The sequence below is a fragment of the Salvia hispanica genome, chromosome 3 (assembly GCF_023119035.1).
Source record: "Salvia hispanica cultivar TCC Black 2014 chromosome 3, UniMelb_Shisp_WGS_1.0, whole genome shotgun sequence".
Classification (NCBI taxonomy): domain Eukaryota; kingdom Viridiplantae; phylum Streptophyta; class Magnoliopsida; order Lamiales; family Lamiaceae; genus Salvia; species Salvia hispanica.
The window spans coordinates 46,269,916-46,293,570 of record NC_062967.1 but is presented as its reverse complement, the minus strand read 5'-3'; the positions used below and the strand labels follow the sequence as shown (position 1 = coordinate 46,293,570).

Below are 23,655 nucleotides of genomic sequence, written 5' to 3'. Positions count from 1 at the left end.
AGAAAAGAACCCTAATTCTAAAAATACTGAAATTAGTAAAGAAATTGGAAAAGTGCGTCTCCCCAAAGTTTCAACTCTATCAACGTTCTTCCCCCCACTTGCAGATTCCCCCCCTAATTTTGGGTACTCCATGACTAGATCTGCTCTCGCTCTTGATCGCCCAAGCCTCTAAATATTTCGATTCTACGTATAACCACCACTCACCTTACATCTGATTGTGATGAGAATTAGATAATTTTGCTTTTCGTCAGCGGGTTTTTTCAATGGCGGATGCACTATCTGTGGTTCCTGCAGCTGTTCTCCGTAATCTCTCCGACAAGCTCTATGAGAAGCGGAAGAATGCTGCTCTGGAGGTGCAAAAATTGCATTTTTATAATTTTACTTGCTCTTTTAGATTTTTTTATGTAAGCTATTTGGTGTTTATGTCCTTTTGTTTTCTCTCTCTGCGGGTTTTGTTCGATCTAGGTGGAAGGGATAGTGAAACAATTAGCGATGGCAGGTGATCATGATAAGATCACTGCAGTGATCAATTTGCTGACTAATGAATATACCTACTCGCCCCAGGCAAATCATCGTAAAGTATGTTCTTCTAGGCTTTTGCATATCTACTTATTGAAGTATGTGAAAGTTCCGAATTGATATAATGCGTTGTGCTGGTGGAGAATTGTGTCTTGCTTCATTGTCTTGTTTGGATGTTCTTTTTGGGTTTAGGGAGGTTTGATAGGATTGGCAGCTGCAACAGTGGGTTTGACTTCAGAAGCTGCACAACATCTTGATGTAAGAATACCACCTTGGTTATTTCTCTTTTTTTCTCGTGGATGTGTTATAGCGTGGCTGTCAATTAGTTGATCAATTACTTCATGTTTTTTCTAATATATGTTCAAACTGGTGTCATGGTCAGTTATTAATCGACAAATATAGATCTATGGTCTGATGTATATCCTGAGAGGGTTCAGGGTAAAAAAATAACACACTAAACATAATGCATTAGTTGCCATAGTGGATGCTATGGAGCTGAATCTACTTTCACGATTGCCTAGAAGAACTTTTATCTATGCTATTTGGGTGACATGGTGAATGGTGATATATTAATTATTACTACAAAACATAGTGTGATGTTGACCATGGGAAAAGGAGGGACACACATCCTTGTATTTATTTGAGGTTAGGTTTTAGGTATGTATTTTGCATTTTTGCTGGTCCTAAGAGAAAGATACGGGTTGCGGTTGTGGCTTTATGATTCTTTGACAATGGTATAAGCTGCATTGCATGATTGCATCTAAAGAGGAATTGGAACAGTACTATTGGGAACCGGTCTTTTGTAAATTATAACTCTGTATCTGTATGTTTATTATTTGTTAGAACTTCTTGTGATCATTTTCTAAGTGGAAATGCTATGCATATTTCTTTTATTTTCTGAATCATTTCTGTACAGCTGCTTCTACATTTCCTGCCAGTAGTTTATATTGATTTTTATTGGTACAATTTCTGGGGTTATCCCAGTAAAATTTGTATCTGACTCATTTCTCTCTTTCGGGGTTGAAGCAAATTGTTCCTCCAGTCTTGAACTCCTTCGCTGACCAAGATAGCAGGGTTCGTTACTATGCCTGTGAAGCTCTGTATAACATTGCGAAGGTAGCTAAAATTACCTCTGCTATTCTCCTTTCCTTTTATGTATTTGGGATTTCAATATAGGCAATTTGCAGGTTGTCAGAGGCGATTTTATAGTGTTCTTCAACCAGATATTTGATGCACTGTGTAAGCTCTCAGCAGATTCAGATGCCAATGTACAGAGTGCTGCTCATCTTTTAGATAGACTTGTGAAGGTGTAGATTCATTTATCTTTAAATGAAAGATCTTAAGATATCAGTTGAACAAGGAGTAATTCTTGTTCCTTTTATTTGGCTTTGTTTGAGTGCAGGACATAGTCACTGAGAGCGATCAATTTAGGTCTGTCATCTACTTGTTCATGTTACCTTATCTGTTTTTTGAAATCGATTCTCTAGTTGATCTCTAATCATATAACAATGTATTCAACTGGCACTGATGCTTCTTTGACATGATACAGCATCGAAGAATTTATACCATTGTTGAGAGAACGAATGAACGTCTTGAACCCTTATGTCCGTCAATTTTTGGTTGGCTGGATTACGGTTCTAGATAGTGTTCCTGATATCGACATGCTTGGGTTTCTTCCAGATTTTCTTGATGGTGTGTGTCCTAGTCTGAGTTGTTATTTAATCTGTTATTCTTGTTGCTGTTATATTGTACATAATTAATTACTGAATATGGAATTTTAGGCTTGTTTAACATGCTGAGTGATTCTAGCCATGAAATAAGGCAACAAGCTGATTCAGCACTTTCTGAGTTTCTTCAAGAAATCAAGAACTCTCCAGTAAGACTTATGCTGCTTTTTACCTTGCTAAATTTGCACGTGTTTGTTGATACAAGCTGAATTTCTTAAGACAAGGAATAGTGTTTTGGAAATGTGTCCTGAAAACTACTGCCTTAGTGATGAGGTCATTGGAGTGAACCTTTATTTTGCCTATATGTTTGATTCACTTGGAGTTAGTTTTATTGTGCTCTCACCTCTCAGTTATGAACTTGCGACACAGCTGCTGTGACGTAATTTACTAATGTTCTTCTGATTAACTGACTTTTAACTTTAGTAGCTTTGTTATGTGGATTATCTGAACCAAAATGTCTAATTGCTGTACAACATGTCAACAGCTTTAGTAACTGAAACTAGCTTGCATAACGAATTAACGATATGACTGTAATCTACAAATGAGGTAAATAATACAGGAATTTTTTTGTTTCTATTTGAATTTCCTTTGGAGTCTAAACCAAAATATTTGAACTCCAAAAAGTTTTGACCCAGTACTAGGCAGGCTACTAGCTCAAATACGCAATTATGTCAACTTTTAATATGCGATTATGATGTCAAGTTGATGTAGGATAATTGTTAGTAGCTTTTTGATTTTTTACAAAAGAACCACTGGGATTGGGTTCAGGTTGGGATAAGAACTTTAGTATCTTAAGGTTTCTAACATAATTATCAGTAGGCTGCTGCAGGTATCATAATCTAAGATATAAGCTATCATAATTATGGTCATTAGAGCTTCTAAGACAAAAGGCCTAATTAGAAAAAAACTTACTTTATCATGGAAATGGCTACTTTCTTCCTCCCCAAAGAAGTTGGGCATCTAACCCACTCTACCAAAACAAACAAGGACTCTGAAATTTAATGTAAAAATGAAAATATGTAGGAGGTATACTGACTAATAAGCAAAACTAGAACGTATCAATTTTGGTTCTGGACCAGAAAGCATATGGTTCGCGTGTTAGAATCTTGCTTTTCCAAGCATTATTGATTACATTGTCCATTGTTTGGATGAAATCCATATCAATTTTCTGACTTAAGCAGTGCCCATTTTGAAGTCTGTAGATTATGGCCGCATGGCTGAGATACTGGTTCAGAGGGCAGCTTCACCTGATGAATTTACTCGACTGACTGCTATTACCTGGGTAAAGTGAATTCATTTACGAAGTTTCCAGCTTTCACAGCTTTCTCATGTCTGAGTAAATTAAATACTACGCTGATTTTTCTGGATTAGTGCGAATAAATTCTTATTCCCTTTTGCAGATTAATGAGTTTGTAAAGCTTGGTGGAGATCAACTTGTTCCTCATTATGCTGATATTCTTGGTGCAATCTTACCTTGCATATCAGATAAGGAAGACAAGATTAGAGTTGTAAGTCCCTGTTTGGAATGATGCTCGTTTAGCTGTCTTATCCCTGACTTTCTCATTTCCACTCTTACTTGCATCCCTAATCCCTTTATTATGCTTCAATAGGCTTATAGATTTCTTTTTAACTTTCAGGTTGCTATCGAAACAAATGAAGAACTTCGAGGAATCCAAGCTGCTCCAGGGGTAGGATTTGACGTTGGAGCCATCCTATCTGTAGCTAGGAGGTAATTATCGTATTGGCTTGAACATTGTTAGGTCACATCTATTTCATGTAGCTAGGTTGACTGATTCACCTCAGAAATTGTTTCAACTGAAATAATGGTCTAATAATTTGCTTTTACCTTGAAGTATTCTGTTAGTCTGCAATGTCTCACACTGGATATATGGAATAATAAATGTTACTTTTTGCCATGTTTACAGGCACCTGTCTAGTGAATGGGAGGCTACACGAATTGAAGCATTGCATTGGATATCAACCCTACTAAATAGACACCGGGAAGGGGTAATCAGTAATCTTGCTTCAGTAGTTATTAGTTTGCTTATGTGATTATGTTTTATACCATGGATGAAATTGTTGTAGATTTTTGACGGTCAATACTTGCATACAACTCAGTGTACATTTGTGTCCAAGTCTAGTAGATCAAGATGGTTGGTCTTTGGGGAAAAAACTATCTTGGAGCTAGCATGGCATTGATCTTGGAACACGTTTTCATTCAGATTACCTGTAGTAAAAGCATTTGATTGCATTTAGTTCCATTCACATTTGTTGCGTGGTTCAACTCTGAATATGTACTCAAATACTACTAATGTTTTTTTATAAAGTTTCATTTCTTGTATGTTCACCCCAGATTATAGTTTCTGGCTGTGCCCAATTGCTTGCTATGTAGTTTGGGCTTCACAAATTTCGTTCTTATCCTATTTTTTTGAGCAGGTCTTATCATTCCTGAGCGACGTTTTTGAAACTCTTCTTAAGGCACTTTCAGATCCTTCTGATGAGGTACCTTCTTGGAATCCTATAATTATTTCTTAAATGATCTTTTTACTGTCTTTCACAAGTAAAATTTGGAGCTTATTAATTTAGTCTTAGCATAACACTAAGTTTGTGAATTTTCTTGGATGAACATTGTAAGATGCTAATAGCTGCAATTTTTATTCTAAATTGGTTCTTTGTCGTTCTTCTCATGTAAAGATGAGACGTGAGTCGAACTCATTGCTTGATGTGGAATACCCTGGACATATGAGAAGAAAAGTAGCTATTTGAAATTGTATGGGATGGATCATAACTTACATTACTAGTTTCTTCTTCTATAGCCAAGTCTGCTGTCCTTAGTGCAATAGCCACTGCCTCTGAAATATGGAAGGATTAAATTATTCTTGGAAAAAATGCATTCTATTATGAGAGACAGATTAGATTGCAACTCTAGTAGTTTTGGTATCCAGTAATTATTTCAGTTGTTCTGTGGCGATAATCCAATTGAACTACCCTATCGTTGAAAGGCTGACTCAGAAACATTTGTGTGTCGTGTGTTGATTGCAATTTGCAACTTTAACCATCTGCTGTCTGGTGGTACTTGAATAGCCAAATTTTGTATGCATTCTTTCCAATCTCTTATGGTTTGGCTTTCAGATATGACTTTATAATTGATAAAAGGTTTGATTCTCTGTTAAGGAAGTTGTGAGACATTGGGACTGCATGATTTGACTGCTTCCTCTTCAGGTAGTGCTTTTGGTGCTTGAGGTCCATGCACGCATTGCTGAAGATGAGAAGCATTTCAACCAACTTATTGTTTATTTAGTTCAAAATTTTCGGGATGACAACTCTCTCTTGGAGAAGTGAGTCCTTAAGCTTCGTGTGTGTGTAATTTTTCTCTTGGGCTCTCCCCACCATCTTCTTCTTCTTTTTCTTATTCCTTTTCTCTTGGCTTAGTAAAGGCCGCAGTATAATTTTTTGATAGTTTGTGGGAATAAGTCCATCTTTTTTTTTGTTGTGCAGACGTGGTGCTTTGATTGTCCGTAGACTATGCGTGCTTTTAGACGCAGAAAGAGTTTATAGGAAGCTCTCCACTATACTTCAACGAGAACCTGAACTGGATTTTGCATCTGTTATGGTTCAGGTATAATCCCTTTAAGCTGTACAGTGTATACATCTTGTCCACCTAAGAGGTATTTGTCTTAATGTCTGATCCATTTCTTTTAACTATCCATGGGTAGCTAGCTAACTGGGGTTAATACTCAGTCTATGGGTTTATTTTTTCATTGCTGTTTCTCTCAGGCTTTGAATTTGATTTTGCTGACTTCGTCCGAGTTGGCAAGCCTTCGCGACCTCCTGAAAAAAACCTTGTTTGATGCTGCTGCAAAAGACTTGTTCCTTTCTTTATATGCTTCATGGTGCCATTCACCAATGGCTATTATAAGCCTTTGCCTATTAGCTCAGGTGAGATCCTATGTTTAGTGGTTGGTTGTACTACCATCTTGTCTTTACCTGAAGTTTCCTTACACATTTTCCTTTACTAATGTTGCTTTGTGATTGCTCTTCCTATTTTTCTATCATTATGCAGACTTATCATCATGCAAGTACTGTCATTCAAGCGTTGGTTGAGGAAGATATTAATGTCAAGTTTTTAGTCCAATTGGATAAATTGATCCACCTTCTCGAGACTCCTACTTTTGCATATCTAAGGCTTCAGGTATGTTTGATGAATGTTCTATTGGTAGATGAAACTCATGGACGGAGTGTTCTCTTTGAGGTGGATATCTGCATCACATTTTTAGTTACTACTAGTATAAGTATTTATGTAGCTATGTGGATCTAGTCTTACTGCCTACTTATGTTACTATGCATGGTGTATTCAAACCCGCATTCATGTTTGAGTGAAATGTGCCATTGTATGCAGTTTTTTTTTTTTTATAGAATTTTATACTGGCTGATAATTCTTTCGACAAACTTTCTGCTCTATGCTAAGCCAGCATATCTAAAAGTATGATCTATCGCTGCTGGCTACCGTGTAAAGTCCAGTTTTAGTGTGGGACAGATAAAAAGAATGTGATTAATACTTATTTCAGATTCTTGCATAAGTGATGGCCGTAGTTAGCAAGTGCATTCTAATGATACCCCGGCACAGGCTTGTAAACACATACTTAATCAATCTCCAGTCACAGAAGATAGCAAATTGAAACAAGAAACATGCATCAGAGATTCAGAAACTAGAGTAGTTTGGTAATTCATAACAACAGATAGTCTCGTGCACCTTTTGTTAATAAGATATTTCAAATTTATCTAAGATAATTATGTCTACAAAAATACAAACTAGGAAAGTTTGACAATTGTGAGCAAATTAGTTTGCATCACTTATGTTATTCTATATGAAATGTGCATAGGAAAATGTTTAGAAAAATGGGGAAACTGACCCCACCTTCAACCATGAACCCTAGCCAACCCAGTTAAGCTGGTCAAATTTGTTTGTAGTTTGCATGGCATCTAAATGAACTTTGGGGCCAAATGTCCATAGCTGTATTTGCCAACTAAGTTAAAAGACAGAAGGCTCACTTACAGGGTAGGAGCTAATGGTCAGTTACAGAATGGTGGCGAGATTAAGATAGAAAACTGTGGTTCCAGAAATAAGTTTTACGGAGTATTTATCATCTGTTACTCTAGGTAATATTATATGATCCTTACTTTTTTAGCTTGAGCCAGAATCAAATTTATGCGTAAATTGCATTACTATCATGCTTAAAATGTAAGTTACCGCAGATACATAGTTGATGTTGAATTGAATCTATTAGTCCAAGAAATGTATGCAAGTGATTACTTTAGCATGCATGATGAGATATCTTTTGAAAATGGAAATTTTATGCTTTACCATCAGATTGAGATCTTGTTTTGTTGCAGCTTCTTGAACCAGGAAGATATATATGGTTGTTGAAAGCATTGTATGGTCTCCTAATGCTCCTACCCCAGGTACTTGGTTGAAGCATTGACCACCGTTATGCATAGATGATGTTGAGTCTTGCTAGTTCGAGAAAACGGCCCGTAGTTGTGGTATTTTTGATGAATTGAGATGAAAAAAGGCATGCCCGATAGTTTTCAGTGAAATGTATATATATATAGTTGTATAAAGATGTTTCTGAAAGCATTTTATAACTGGTTTTATCTGCAATTTGTACTTTTGTAGCCTAAAGCATGGTGTTTTACATAGAGTACTACCACATACGATGAAGAGATAAGCGTTTTATAATTTTATATGTTGAGGGTACAAGCATCAGTTTAAAACAAAAGGCTTATTGATATTAGTATAGTTGCCGAATTTCTGTAAACTAAATCATTTGTTCACTGCGAACACCATGTACTGCTTTTCATTAGTTGTTCTTTATCCATTGATGCAGCAAAGTGTAGCATTCAAGATACTCCGGACCCGATTAAAAACTGTACCTCCGTATTCATTCAGTGGTGAACAATTCAAGCGACCTTCACCAGGGAAGGCTTTCACAGAAGTTAATCATGTTGGCGGATCACAAATTGCAGAGGATGGTGATGCAGATGCAAGGAACGTCCATAATGGGATAAACTTTGCCTCATTGCTGAAGGACTTTGCCCGAGTCCAAGACCAGCACCGCTCACATTCTAAGAAGCAGTCCCAAATTCGTTGCAGTTCAGCATCCTCAAAGGTTTGTCATTCCCTACTTCATTCACAGCATTATGTTAGGGTTTAAGTTGTTAAGATGCACCATCATACGCACACTTTCGAATTGAAATTTGGAACTTCAATAATTTAGTTTTTTAAAGCTAAAAATGCAAGAACCTTGTTGTATGCAAATTATAACCATCGGATGACTACATTAACAGGACATAGAAAGACCGGAAGAAGCAAACCGTGCATTGGCAGCGCCAGATACAAACAGGCCTCCTTCGAGGACTTCTTCCCGTAGAAGTCCCGGGCAGTTGCAACTTTAATCGTTTCGCAGTGTTGTCAAAATTCAATTATACAGTGGGTTCGGGTGTTGGAGCACAGAGAGAGATCCAACAGCAGAAATTTGTAAATTGTATATTCTGGTAGCTTCTTTAATTGAAACCATAAGGGTGATGGGCATTGGGTTTTTTTAGCAACGCTTGGATATTGCCAAGCTATTCTTTCTTTCTTATCCTTTTCCTTTTTCTCATGAAGTGACAGATATACCCATGTGGTTCTGTTGTTTTTAATGAAAACCATGTGGGGCCAGATAGATTACTAGGATTGTTGTTATTATTGAGTTTGTTTCATATTCTGTCTTTTGGGTTATAATTCATCTGTCACAAATTGTATAATAAGTAAAGTACACCTTTTGCATCTAATATTATTCTTGTTTCTCATTACCTTCCTGTCCCACTATTGATTTTATATCTTAATTAATGGTAGTTTATTGCCATGATTTTGACGAAATTCCTTACTTATATTATTTTATGAATTGGGTACATTTAGATTTGATACTCAATGCACATGTAGAGTTTTCTCAATATACAAATGAGGACTCTCGTGGCATATATATTACGCTCGTGGTTGCAGCATAGAATCAGTATATACAAATCTTGGTCGAACCTCACAATGCATAAATCTTCTTCTCATCAGATTCATAGTCGTCCAAATCGGATATATGTGCAGAGTAAGACCACGAAAACGACTTGCTTCCACTTGGCCGTCTGATCCGTCTCTGAGAATCATTCCCAAACATCCCAAAATGCTGCCGGAAGACAAAATAGCAAAGACTGATCAGAGTGCCAACAAGAATGGGGACTCCCAACACAGTTATGGTTATAGCCATCCAAGCGCTCTTCGTTCCAACTACGACAAACGATATTGACAAGAAGGCCCCACAAGTGCTGATGCAGGCTGCCCACATCATCTTGTTCACCACAGAGACGACCTGCTTCTGAGCCGTTGTGTCCCAGGCAACCAATGTGATCTGGATGACAACCACAGACAGTGATATGAAGAGAGCTGTGGCATCAAGAAGGCAGAACATACGGAATGCAACAGTGTCATGGATCATGGCAGTTCCAGCCTCTGCCCCATCCGTCGAGTACAGGCCTGGCAAGTTGAACAATGCAAGGAAGGCAATGGAGGCAACTAGAACAGCTACGACGGTCACAGAGTTTATGGTGTTCTGGACAGCTTCTCTGTGGATCTTTTTTAGTTCCTTGGCAATGCCAGAGACTCGTCTTTGTGTCTTCTCATTTTGGATGAGCTGGGACTGGACTTCGTGTTTGATGTCGCTCACTGTCCTCTTGAGCTCCATTGCTTCATCAACTTTCCCAACATGCCTAGCATACTTGCCACCGGCCTCGGTTAGGGCTTCTGTAATTTCAAGAGCGGGCGCTCCATACTGGAGTTTGTCCACTATGTCCATTGCAGTTTCACGATCATTGTTGATGGCATTCACATCAATGGATCTATATACCAGTAAAAGCGTAACTATCTGAAAAGGAGGCAAAATACACAGAAAAAGAGGTGAGGATCGGTAGCAATATAACTGTACATCTGTACCTACATATATAACAGTTTTAAGCTACAGACAAACCAAGATACATTCAAGGAATCATGTTCGTGCCATTGAAATATTAAAGCTAAATATTTCTTCCTACTTTAATTCATTCCAATGGCTGCATAAAACTTGTTCAAAATGCCTATGTTCGCTGTGTCAAAGGTGCTAGAAAAATATATATACCTGAGAGCGGCTTTTCCGTGTAGCTATATGGACAGCAGTATTCCCCTTCTTATCACGCTCGTTTAAGATAGAAATGTCACCTTCTAGTAGTTCTTCAATGACGGCAGTATTCTGACCTTTGGCAGCCATATGCAGAGCAGTTTGGCACTTCTTGTCCTTGATGGCTATAATTCCGGGATCCCTTTCAATAAGTGCTTTTACAATACTCAATTGGCCATATCTTGCTGTCGTATGCAACGCTGTTTTACCATTTTTCCTTACAATCCTTATTGTGTCTGGTTCTGCATCTAATATGGCATTAACTACATCTAGATGATCCTGGGCAGCAGCTGTGTAGAGAGGGCTCGTGTTTGAAGAGTTGCAAACTCTACAAAGCTCAGGCCACTTGCTAACAAGTTCCTTCACGATTCCTGAACATAGAAACACAGGTTCATTAGCTCACTGGTAAGATGAAGAATTATAAATGCATAAAAACACCCTCACAAACTGGATAAGCAAGTAGTACAAGAGTATATGATCTCAGCATTAATGTAAAACTATCTGCTAAGAAACCAATCTTTGCTACTCAAATCAAATTTATTAGTATATTCTATAAATATTGCTGCAAGATCATGATCACCTATTGCCTAGCTCTATGCTAAAGAAAGGCTGTCACTCATACAATGGGCAAAATAGTTGGGAAATGGTTATTAGCAAAGAATGTAATAACACTTCAAAAAGCTTTCCCCAATGCAACAAGGACCAACAAGCAAAGATCTCCTGAATCCTCTTCCCGGTTAAACTCAATTCCCTTGAAATTAGTTCCAAGATCTTAACACATACTACCTTTTTCTAATGGTGCAGAACCCTTAACACACACGCAACACAAACTAAGAAATTTTGCTACAATTCACTCATAGCTCAATTTCATCACAGTTCATAGCTTCCCAATCACAAGATACAGTAACAGCAAGAAATCACACCGACAAAGAAGTTGAAATTGAACCAATAGGCCTTAATCCATACACCAATAAACCACTCTAGCACAGAAGCTAAATCAAACACAATCAATAAACCAAAAATTTCAACAATAAGAAGTGAAAAAAGGCAAAGAAAATACCCAAGTGGCCCTTAGCTGCAGCGACATGGAAGGCATTCATATCCGACTTCGCCCTTATCTTCACAGTCTCCAAATCGCAGAAACTGAGCAAGTAGAGAAAAGTCTCGAAAAAATTATTCTCTGCGGCTATATAAAGGGCGGTTTCCTTCTCATCGTTTTGAAGGGCCATCAACGAAGATGGATCAGACCATTCACTTTCGATGAGGCTCTTGAGCGATTCCCGATCATCGCATCGGACGGCGGAGAAGAATGATTGGTGGGTTATGAATCTCAGGGACTTGGAGTCCATGTCAGTTCAGCAAGCGCAACAAAACTTGTAAAAATTCAATCTTTTTTCGTTTTCTTTTCAAGTTTTTCGGTGTCGGAAACAAAGCGGTAAAAACATCGGAGATGATGAAGAAATCGCGTTGAAAATGCTCTCCCAGTGTGGGTGAGAGAGATGGTAGAGAGAGAAGGAGTGGGATTTAGTGGAAGTGAGAGAAAGTAGAAAGGGTGATAGCCTCCGGTGACAGGGAATCGATCATGTGGTGACTAAACTGTAATCTTCTCTGTTTCTTTTCCTTTTCTCTTTCTAAAAATATTTTCTTAATAATAACAAATGGACAAACAGAAAAAAACACCAACCAAAAATTATTTTGGCCTTTGCGTGATAAAAAGTCACAGTACGGAAATTCACTAATTATTGAATAACCATGTTTTTTATGAGATTGGTAGTTTTTATTTCTTATTTATTTACATGTATAAAATTCATTTTATGCATTCTTGTTAAAGTTATAACTATAAAAAAGAATTTTTTTATTTGCTTTTCAGCTAAGTAAACTTTGTCCCTTTAAGTATCTCTCGTGATCTCCACTCTAGACGTTGATCACTTTTTTCAATTAAATAATTATCGTATTTCTCACTTCTAAATACTGTAATTAGTAGTATTAAAGTAGTGTGTAATAAAGTTCTAGACTTCTAGTAGTTGTTACTTCATTGAAACGAAAGTGTGAACACATATTGTAGGGTCAAAATGTATATTAAAGGCCAAAAGTGGACCTTACCACTGAATTCTTAGTGTTAGAAGACATTTTTTGCATACAAAATTGCAATTCACAGATTAATACGTATACTAAGTTTAGTTGACTTGTAATTGATCAAGTCCTTTTTTATTTGATTTCACAAAAACAATGTGATTAATTAAAAACAGAAAAGTTCATTGAAAGCAGAAATGAAAGCTTAATTAAGGACACAGAAAAAAAAAATCAAGGGATCAGATAATAAGATTGAATTCATTTTGATAATTCATGCAATATTAATCTATGTATTCGTTATAAGACAAAAATAAATTAAACCCAGAATCCTTTGGTGGCTGAATAATATGTGTTACGAAGTCATTGACCAAAATTCTAAATATTTTCCACGAACATGGCTGATCCATATAAGTTTGTTTTAGAAAATTATAGTACTCCCTATTTATTACTTATCGGTTTTATATAAAATAAAAGAATAATATATTTATTTTCAATCACTATCATGCAAGTCAATGAAAAAATCATCTACTACTACAATTATTATTTATTTGTGTATGTGTCACGGTGAGAAACCACAAATGTGAAACAACCTATTGATTTGGAGCCAGTGGAATTGGAGGAAGAGTATAGTGTTTTTCGAGAATTTCACTTCCACTAGAGGAAGAGTATAGTGTTTTTGAGAATTTCACTTATACTATGTACTATTCCTCCGGTCCCGATTAATTGTCAGTCTTTGATTGGACATGGGTTTTAAAAAATATAAAGAAAATTTGGTTGAAAAAATTAATGGAATGTGGACCCACTTTTTTATATTGGTTTATAATAAAATATGAGTAAAGTGAGTTAGTGGAATTTGAGACCTACTAACTATTTATGATAAAATAAAATGTTACGATTATTGAGGGATAGACTGAAATGGAAAAGAGTGACAATTAAGCGGGGATAAAAGGAGTATTATGCAGGGTATTATAAGTAGAAATCAATTTGATTAGAGAGTGAGAGATCGTTAATAATATTAGATATTGGAACACTCCTTTTGACTCTAGACCATCGTAATTCACATTAATTTTGAAGATAATTCGACAAGTGCAGCCGTCCTTTTCAGTTATATAGGTGTACAAAATAATGAATGGAAATTTATTATGAAACACAACAAAGAAACTAGTTAGGTGATGGATAATAAATTATTAAAGAAAATGATTAAATTCAACTTAGTCCGAACAACACAATTTTTGAGCTGACGACTAATTCGTTGACTTTTTGAATAAGTTTATCATTCCACTTTATAATGTCTAAGAGCAACTCCAAGGGAGAGGGTAAATGGAGAGGTAAAGAGAAATAACTACCATTTTTACCTCTTCTTCATAAAATTTCATGCTCCAAGGGAAAGGGTATTTGAGGAGGTATTATACCTTCTTTTATTTTGAGGAGGTATCTTTACCTCTTCTTGATAGAAAAGGTATAAAGTTAGTTATTTTATTTGCTTTTTGAATTTACCTTCTTTCCTTGGAGTCCATTACTTTTTAAGAAGGTATAATAACCTTTTTGAGGAGGTAAATGAGAAATATACCTTCTCAATATACCTTTCCCCCTTGGAGATGCTCTAACGCGGATTGTAAATAGATATTTTAAGGCACACACCTGTCCACGATTCATTATTATGACTATGCTTAATTGTTTATTGTTTTACTGAACTATCCTCCTAATTTACATGATTTAATCTGTAACAATTTTTTGTAATTTTATTCTAATATAGTAGTATTAATTCTATTGTAGTAGAATGATACAGTATAGTATAGCTTTTATCTTTTTTCAAAGCAAATCTTTAGAAAGGACCACGTGTAGAGTCATTATGTGCAATATTAATAATAGCAATAGTATTATCTTTTGAGTGAATTAGCAGAGCTTTTTCTGACGGGCCACGTCACAATTATTGCCACAAGGAATCTGCAATCATAAAATTGAAATACAAGATCATATTTTATACTATTACTAGTTGAAAACTTTTATATTGTACTCCCTCCGTCCCAAGGTATTAGACCAACTTTCCTTTTTGGGATGTCCCAACATATTAGACTCATTTCATTTTTTAGCAAAAAACATCTATCTTATTTTATTCTCCACCTACTTTTTTTCTCTCTTCTCTCCCCTACTTTTTCCCTCTCTCATACTTTACTCTATCCACTTTAACTATTTAAATATCACTTCCTTAAATCATGTGCCCAAAAGAAGTGAGTCTAATACTCCGGGACGGAGGGAGTATAGTAATTCGATGTATTTCCCAGTCACGTTGTTGAAGTGCATATTTTGCCTGTCTGATGGATTATTTTAACAACGGTACTTTTGTTGCCATTTGAGGAATTTGTCTTCTTAATACTGTTAAATTCGAAGTCAGTTGCATGAATAATATGGTTGTATGTTGTTTGTTTTTATTTATTACTAGAATTTAGGCATAAAGAAGGTTGAGCAGAATAAAAACTTAAACCAAGTTCATTTAAAATACTACAGAAAAAAATAAATTAAAAAAGTGAGACCAGGTTGTAGCTAACAGCTTTTGCCGGCCCATTATTGTCGCTTGGACCCCCAGCAATCCTAATTCCTAATATGAATGTGGAGTATGGGCTTCTTTTTACTAATTATTTTTATTAACCGACTTGTATGGGTTGTGTATTTTTTTACAATTTAAGTGATTCTACTAAATTATAGGGGTCCAAAATTTACAAATGTCGAGATTGCAGAATCAAAATTAACTTTAAATATAACTCCATACATTCGGTTACTTGATAAACTATTTACAGTGGATAAAATCTATCTAATTAATTCGGCCCAGCAAGACATACTGTACCAACTAGTCGGCCCAAATGGATTATTAGAACCGGAAATATATTTTTAAGAAAGTACGTATGTTAATTGCAAAGACTGAAAAAAAAATGCAAAAATGAAAAAGTAAATGTATAAATGGTGTTCTAAGAGAAAATCAACCCCATTTTGGAATTAGAAGTGAAATTCTTATCAAGAACATATGATTGAAACTAAATATATTGTAGCGTTTGAGAAAACATTGATTAATATCCTTTTCCTTACTTTTTTTTACACACAATTAAACCATATATATATCAACTTCAAAACATTGTTTTTTTTTACTTTACTTCTACACGAATGAAGAAATAGTAAAAAAAAAAAAAGGTAGATGTAGACAAAGGAGATGTGATGGTGGTTTGATTATAATATAAATTTCTCAGGCATGCTTGCCTGAGAAATGTGTATTTATCTAGTTTATCTAACTTTTTTAAAGGTTCACCTACTTATATAGTTGTAAATTTGTTGCCGCTTCTTTACGGAATTGTATAAGATACTAGACGATAATATGTTACTACTTTATTTAATTTTTAGTTTTTAATGATCTTAAGCACTTTACGAAATATTTCAGAAATTCATGTATTAATAGAAACTAAACAACATATCATTATTGAATTGAAAAATAAGACTCATAACTAAAACGAAAGAAGATATATAAACCATGCCGAAAGGTACAAATTAAAGAATATATATACCCAAATCGCAATGTGAACATATGGTGCTTGTTTTCCTTTGCTTTAGCGCTTTTTAAAACCCCTATGCGCCTATGCTAAAACATTCATTAATTTATATATTTATATTTATGGTAATATGTAGTAGCATTCTAAATATATTTAGTAATCATTATTGTCCATTGTTGTGGACTGAACCACCTAATGATGTTTGGCCTTCCACTTCCAGGTGTTCATATTCGTCTTAATATATTTTCTTTCATCTTACAAAAAAGTAAAAGTAATAAAAGGTGATATTTTACCTGTATCTTTTTTAGCTTGGAAATGTTCAGTAAAGATAAATTGACCACTACCTGCAACATTAAATCATGCATGACTAAAAAGTGGGATTTGGCAAAAAAATATATTGATTTTCAAATTTACCATGTAGAACCTGCTAGACATTGCTTAAAGCCAAAAGTGGAACCAAGAAAAAGAAGAAATAAAAAGCTAATTAAATGTGCATGTAAGTGGGGAGCCACAAATATTTCATACTTTGCTAAAGAAAGTAAATTTGGCCAAATACACCTAATTGCAAATATATTAAAAAAAAATTAAAGTGAGTCTCATAGCTGTGTTAAGCAAACAAAGTGAGAAAAATGCTCGTGGTTATGAGTAGTCATGACTCATTTTTTATATATCTACACCTTTCTTTTTCTTTTCAATCCCTATTGAATTTTTAAAAATGATATCCAATGACACGTAGTATGAACTTGTCGAAAGTACAAAATACACAATCAAAACTATGAGCTTTAGTTAGTTTAGCAATAATATTGGGCTATATCCTATATATAGACATCACTACCTGCTCTTTCTTGCACATATCAAACACATACATCTGTGAGAAAATGAGCAGCTTTTTGAGGTTGTTTGCTACTGCTCTTCTAGTGATGATGCTTCTGTTCTCCACTGGTACATTTCTATTCATTCTACTTTAACAAATTTATTTTGTGGTTATTCTAACTATAGTTAATTTTGTACTATTTACAAAAATTGAAATAATAGGAATGGTGGCTGAGGCAAGGACGTGCGAGTCGAAGAGCCACCGATTCAAGGGAATCTGCGTGAGAAAAGCCAATTGTGCGGCGGTGTGCCAGACAGAGGGTTTCCACGGCGGCCACTGCCGGGGCATCCGCCGCCGCTGCTACTGCACCAAACACTGTTAAGTGTTACCTAAAATTTTAAATTAGTGACTGTTTACTACTACAACGTATGAGTGTAGCAGTCTGTCAAGGATATATGGTGTTTTGATGCTTTTGCGTGTGATTGAAAATAAGAGAACTTCTCATCTGTTTCTAAGGAGGAGTTTTAATTTCTTTTCGTGGCTTTCCGTTTTATGTAATCTTTTGCGTTTTGAGTATGCATGAACTACTTCATTTCAAATTATAATATGGCAAGCTATTTTGTTGGAGCTTTATTGCACTTGTATTAAGAAATATATTGATCGAAAATTACTCATCATGAATATATTGGTTTTAAGTTATAGGAAACAAATAACTGAATATGCATAGTTAATGAAAGAGTGATCCTCATGTCTATCTTTGAGGAATAATAAAAGATTAAGCTTAAATACATTGGGAAATAGAAATGCTAGTATATGAGAGGTTTGCAAGTGAGTGTAGAGATAGAATCCACTAGAATAACTTCTCAATATTATCAGTGTCATTTATAAGCTTGTGCAGTGTTTGGAATCGATAAAATAACTTCTCCAAAACACACATGCTACAATACTTAGTCATGCTTTCCAACATTAACTACTCAAGGGAGCATATAGCTGCAACTTAGTCATCCATATAATAGTAAGATCCAAAGGACTTGTGCTACTCATCTTCGGTCGACTCGACTTTGTTAATTCTAGGGAGGAAATTTGTGGGGTCCCTTCTAATTGTGATATCCAGGTGCTACAATATCAAAAAAATGGCTTAATTACTACTGATTAACCATACAATTATGGAAGAATTTTTCAGAAAATAACAATTGTTGACAAAAAATAGAATAGGACAGATTAATTAAGTAGCAGGTGGTCGGGCTATTATTGCATTTGCATTTAATAGTATCACCTACTAAGGCAAGAAAAAATTCCATCAGCATTATTTTGTCAATAAAAGAAGATTAAAAACTTAATATTTAAGATAAGCTAATGATACAATTGTAGGTGAATTAATATAATTTCAAATACAAGTTATGATCTCTAGACCAAATCTTTTAATACACAAAAAAAAAGAATTTAGAGATGCTAAACTTGAATATGATATTAAACTCAACTATAGAAGTTGGCATGATCTAGTTAAGCATCCACCAATCAGAAGAACCTCAGCAATATGTATTGAAGGAATGTGATATCAAAGCCATGCCATCTATAGCTGAAAAGACAAAATATAATGATAAGAAATGCAAGAATAAGTTAGAAATAAGAAGCAAAATTATGAAAGAACATGAGCTACCACCTTAAAATTATCTACAACAATACGGGCGAAGTAATTTTGCAGCTCAGTTCCTTTAAAATGATCCAAAATTTCTTGCCAATCGGGAGGATTCTGCCGAAAAAAATGTAAATATCAAGGAACATTTTAGGTTGAAAATTTGAATAGGTAAAGAAAGTTCCATCAAAGCGTCCCAAGTTAGGTTTTAACAATCCAGACAAAAGTTGAAGTGCAGTAGATTATCCAATGCCATTACTTCCCATGAGGCCCATAACTTGGCCAGGTTTAGGTACAGGTAAAGTGTGAAAATGTTGGACTAAGTTAATTAGAAAGCAAGCAAGTTGCCTATGCCTATGAAACTGCGCTTCAACAAACAAACCTTAGCAATTTAAAGGAGTTAGGGTCATAGCGATGAATTGTATCATTGGCTTTGGCGATACGCCGCCGTTTCGGATCCGACATCTCTCTCTATTCAACAAGATTTAAACTCAAACCAATATCAACAAAAACCCTAACCCTAATTCAACGGTATTCTGCCACAAGATAGATGCATATAAAGGATTGTTTTGTTTGTATTTTAATAAAAACAGTTGGTTCTTTTGTTTATTATTTTAATTGGCTACACAACATAACACGTTAATTACCCTCTTAGATTTCATTAATTTGTTACATTAGTAGTAGTAATTTTATTCTTCTGAAAAAAACATGCATCGTATGCAATCTTTTATGACCAAATAATACTTGGGATCAAACATGCCAAATTCCAACTTTTCAAAATTTCATTACTTTTTACAAATCTTCTTTTTTTCTATTTTCTTTATTGCTCATAAGTAAATTATTTTATTAGTATTGATTTTATTCAACAAAAAATTATTTTTTATTTATTTATATTTTTAAGTTAATTTTTTTCAAGGATTTTTCACATATTCTGTGTTTTTAAAATTTTATTTAATAAAGTCTGAATAAGCATATAGTTAAGTTTACTTAAAGATAAAGAAATAGTATGACTTATACACCACTCTGTTGACATCAAGGTGCTCAAAACTCAAAAGCATTCAAATATTAACTACAAACCATCAACTAAACATGCATAGCACCATTCTGTTGACATCCAGGTGCTCCAAAATGTGGTAACCAGGAAGCATATTGCTGCAAAGTTAGTCATCCATATAATAGTGAGACTCCCGATCCCGATCCTCGATCGACTCAAATCTGTTGACGATTCTAGGCAGAAAATTTGTGGGGTCCTTTCTGAGTGTGATCATATCCAGGTGCTACAACATAAAAAAAATGGCTTAATTAGTAGTACTGATTAACCATACAATTATGGAAGAATTTTTCAAAAATCATAGATGTGATGTGGCTTACAGATAAGAAGCGGTTCATTCCAGTCAATACTGATTGAGGTGGATTGGCAACGCAATCAACGGACGGATTCCCCTCAAACACCATCACCCTATCAGCAAGGTATGTTGCCATGGTGAAATCATGCTCCACAACAAGTGCAGTCTTCTTCACTCGATGTATGAATTTCTTTATGATTTTCGAAACAATGATGCTCTGCTCCAAGTCTAGATATGTGCTTGGTTCATCTATCAAATATATATCAGCTGGCTGCACCCCACAACAAAACAAATCAAGTGTAAATGATAAGCAGAATAGCACAGATCACACAGAATATTCACTAGAGACCTCACCTTTCCAAGACAAACAATGAGTGAAACCCTCTGAAATTCTTCAAGACAGAGATTCGGAAGCTTTTTATCAATAAAGTTTTTATATAACAGAGGCTTCATCACATCACGTACAAACTGAGGATCCTTGTATGAGTCACGAATGTTTGAAAGGAAAAACCTTCTCACAGTATGCTCAGAAACAATACCGACATTCTGTCGCTTGAAAGAGACATTGAACTTGGGAATTTCCACATCACATTCTACTGTACGAGGCTCAAAAATGCCAGCCTAACATTTGGAAGGACAACATCGTTGATTCAGCATAAATTAACATGTTTCTTAAAACTACACAAACTATATATACTACAAATGTACCAGTATCCGTAGGAAGGTTGTCTTTCCTGTTCCATTTTCTCCGAGCAGCACAATAATTCCTGAATCACTGAATTCACCCTCCATAACCTTGAGCTTGAATTTTCTTCCCTGAGTGACCGTCACGCTTGGATACTTGTGCCTTGCACCTGTTTCAATTTGCTCACCACTTACACGTTGAATCTCTTCAGAGTTCAGCCTGCAACATTTTTATGGAATTGGCATCTCAGTTGCCCAAATATTACATGTTAGCAGCAATTAAATAAGACTAACCTTAAATTTAAGAGATTTATGTCTAAACTTATACTTTCCGGGCACAAATCCAGCAAGGAAAATATCAATTCCTTCTTTGAAAGAGTATGGAAGAGTAACTGCCCCACTTATACCAGGTTTCCCAAAACAGCAGCATATGAAGTCCGACAAATATTCAAGCATAACAAGGTCATGCTCTACCACAATCACATAGCTGAAAACAAAGATGATGAGTCACAAATAACGTGTAAATTTTTCGTACTTGGAATGTTAACAGAAAAAATGAACATCACTGACTTATTTGGTCGAACCAAGGATCTGATAACTTGGGCAGCTTTTAATCTTTGTTTAATATCAAGACAAGTTGACGGCTCATCAAATAAATAGATATCTGCATTATGTACAGCAGCATATGCTATTGCAACCCTCTGAAGTTCTCCAGTAGATAAAATTCCCAACTTACGGTCCATAATATGAATCAATCCAAGGTCAACCGCAAGTTGTTGCTTCATATCTCTCGCATCTGCCTGAGATAGAATTTCCCCAACGGTGGCTATATAATAATCTCTAAGGAGATTGTTGAGGCACTGAGGCTTAGTGATTACCTGAGAATAAATGCATCACAAAGAGATGTAACATGAACAATTGTTGACAGAAAAATAGAATAGGACAGATTAATTAAGTAGCAGGTGGTCGGGCTATTATCGCATTTATAAATTACGTATAGTAGATGAATATATAATTTCAAACAGTACAAGCTTATGATATCTACACCAAATCTTTTAACACCAATAAAAAGAATTTAGAGATGTTAAACTTGAATATGATATTAAACTCAACTATAGAAGTTGGCATGATCTAAACATCCAACAGTCAGAAGAACCTCAGCAATATGTATTGCTTGTATAATAGTTATATTGAAGGAATGTGATATCAAAGCCATGCAATCTATAGCTGAAATCAAGACAAAATATAATGATAAGAATTAAGAAGCAAAATTATGAAAGAAACATGAGCTAGCACCTTTAGATTATCCACAACAATACGGGTGAAGTAATTTTTCATCTTAGTTCCTTTAAAATGATCCAAAATTTCTTGCCAGTCGGGAGGATTCTGCCAAAAAATATAGAGAGGATGAAAATGTGAAGGAACATTTTAGGCAATTTTGAATAGGAAAAGAAGTTACTTCAAAGCGTCCCAAATTAGGTTTCAACAAGCCAGACAAAATTTGAAGTGCAGTAGATTTCCCAATGCCATTACTTCCCACGAGGCCCATAACTTGGCCACGTTTAGGTACAGGTAAACTGTGAAAATGTTGGATAAATTAGAAAGTGAGTGAGTTGCCAATGAAATTGCGCTTCAACGAACAAACCATAGCAATTTAAAGGAGTTAGGGCCATAGCAATGGACTGTATCGCCGAAGCCAAGTCGCGGCCGTTTCCGATCCGACATCTCTCTCAATTCAACACGATTTAAACTCGAATCAATTTTAACAAAAAACCGTAAACCCTGATTCAACTGGATCCATATTATTCTGCCACAAGATGCATTCACCGATGTTGCTTGCGTGTATATATTGTCTGATTGTGCACACGTGGCATAGGAAGAAGTAGGAGAGACAGGGAGGGCGGCGCTAGGGAGAATAAAAAACCAAGGATTGTTTTTCCTTTTTGTTTTGTTCTTTATTTCACTCAACATGCGACAACATCTCCTAATTCACTAATAAAAAATAGTAGTGACAAAGGGACACTCTTTGAGAATAAGAATAATACTTTAATTTCTACTCCTCTGATAATATCTGTTTCTTTTTATTTTTCTTTCACTTCTATTTATTCTTATTACAGAAGTATTCCTGTTTATTATCGTTGTATAGTGACTATATGTTCACTTGTCACAAAATGACCAAACTCTATTATTACACAATATTAATTTAACTTTCTTTTTACTTTATTTTTTAAGAAAATGGCTGAGCTTATAATTTAGTTTTCTATTTTTTATATTTTCTAACTAATATGAATATCAAACTATATTTGTTAAAGAGGCAACAAATAGTGAAGAATATAGTCTTGGATATTAAACCGTAATTTTTGAATTTACAAACTTAAGTTTAAAGATACACTAATACCTGCAAATTTTATTTTCTTATATTAGTATCACATGCTAGAGAAAATGTAGTAATTAAAATATAAAATACGTATTTTATACTCGTACAAAATGGTGAAAAAGAAATCACAATATTATTATGAAAGAAAAAGTAAAAATTCAAACAAGCTTAATCGATAAAGTAAAAAGATAGTAAACTACTTCTTTTTCTTCATTTCTATTCCCATTCTTTGTAAAAGTGAGTCTAAAACAGATCAAAGTACGGAGTATAAGGGACCAGAATTGCGGTCTTGTTTGCTTCTTTTTTCCTTTGTCTTGATTTCTGAGAGCTATTGTGCATTTTAAATACCATTTTGTAGCTAGCTTAAGGAATAATAAAAGATTAAGCTTAAATGCATAGGGAAATAGCAATGCCTGTTTATGACTTACGAGAGATTTGTGAGTAATTGGAGAGAAGGAATCCATTAGGGCATCCACAATGGTGGCCCTTTTGGGCATGCCCAAGCCACCATTTCTTGGGCATGCCCAACAAACTTGGCCCTTGCCCTCAAAACTTGGCCACCACAATGGTGGCCCTCCGGACTACCAATTAAAATTATTTTCTTAACTTTTTTGATATATTTTAATTTAGCTAGAATAAAAATTATTTGCATATAATCATAGAAATAATTAAACTAAACAAAACTATAACAAACTTT

At 35.1% G+C, this 23,655-nt stretch overlaps 4 protein-coding genes across 6 annotated transcripts; 2 read left to right on the top strand and 2 right to left on the bottom strand.

The window, feature by feature from the left end:
* On the top strand, window positions 1-9,101 carry LOC125211231 (protein VAC14 homolog). The gene is made up of 20 exons (XM_048110952.1): window positions 1-353; window positions 466-579; window positions 712-777; window positions 1,546-1,635; window positions 1,707-1,826; window positions 1,922-1,950; window positions 2,069-2,211; window positions 2,301-2,395; window positions 3,442-3,528; window positions 3,647-3,754; window positions 3,884-3,975; window positions 4,172-4,253; window positions 4,683-4,748; window positions 5,469-5,584; window positions 5,745-5,865; window positions 6,024-6,185; window positions 6,310-6,438; window positions 7,641-7,709; window positions 8,135-8,416; window positions 8,595-9,101. The coding sequence occupies exons 1-20, from the start codon at window positions 264-266 to the stop codon at window positions 8,700-8,702; spliced, it is 2,169 nt and encodes a 722-aa protein (XP_047966909.1). The 5' UTR covers window positions 1-263; the 3' UTR covers window positions 8,703-9,101.
* LOC125211234 (ankyrin repeat-containing protein At2g01680) lies at window positions 7,960-12,096 on the bottom strand. 3 transcript variants are annotated; one of them, XM_048110957.1, is made up of 4 exons: window positions 11,550-12,096; window positions 10,451-10,860; window positions 8,551-10,201; window positions 7,960-8,431 (listed from the first exon to the last, which is right to left on the bottom strand). In XM_048110957.1, the coding sequence occupies exons 1-3, from the start codon at window positions 11,836-11,838 to the stop codon at window positions 9,326-9,328; spliced, it is 1,575 nt and encodes a 524-aa protein (XP_047966914.1). In that variant the 5' UTR covers window positions 11,839-12,096; the 3' UTR covers window positions 7,960-8,431; window positions 8,551-9,325. The 3 variants fall into 3 exon arrangements, with proteins under 3 accessions (XP_047966914.1, XP_047966912.1, XP_047966913.1); XM_048110955.1 differs by having other exon boundaries at window positions 8,622-10,201; XM_048110956.1 differs by having other exon boundaries at window positions 7,960-8,428; window positions 8,622-10,201.
* Window positions 12,097-16,887: 4,791 nt separating this feature from the next.
* Window positions 16,888-17,548, top strand: LOC125211244 (defensin J1-2-like). The gene is made up of 2 exons (XM_048110971.1): window positions 16,888-17,043; window positions 17,137-17,548. The coding sequence occupies exons 1-2, from the start codon at window positions 16,980-16,982 to the stop codon at window positions 17,295-17,297; spliced, it is 225 nt and encodes a 74-aa protein (XP_047966928.1). The 5' UTR covers window positions 16,888-16,979; the 3' UTR covers window positions 17,298-17,548.
* Window positions 17,549-19,517: 1,969 nt separating this feature from the next.
* Window positions 19,518-22,387, bottom strand: LOC125211245 (ABC transporter E family member 2-like). The gene is made up of 9 exons (XM_048110972.1): window positions 22,227-22,387; window positions 22,041-22,158; window positions 21,878-21,967; window positions 21,152-21,459; window positions 20,872-21,068; window positions 20,606-20,787; window positions 20,252-20,518; window positions 19,923-20,168; window positions 19,518-19,828 (listed from the first exon to the last, which is right to left on the bottom strand). The coding sequence occupies exons 1-9, from the start codon at window positions 22,304-22,306 to the stop codon at window positions 19,712-19,714; spliced, it is 1,605 nt and encodes a 534-aa protein (XP_047966929.1). The 5' UTR covers window positions 22,307-22,387; the 3' UTR covers window positions 19,518-19,711.
* Between the last annotated feature and the right edge of the window lie 1,268 nt (window positions 22,388-23,655).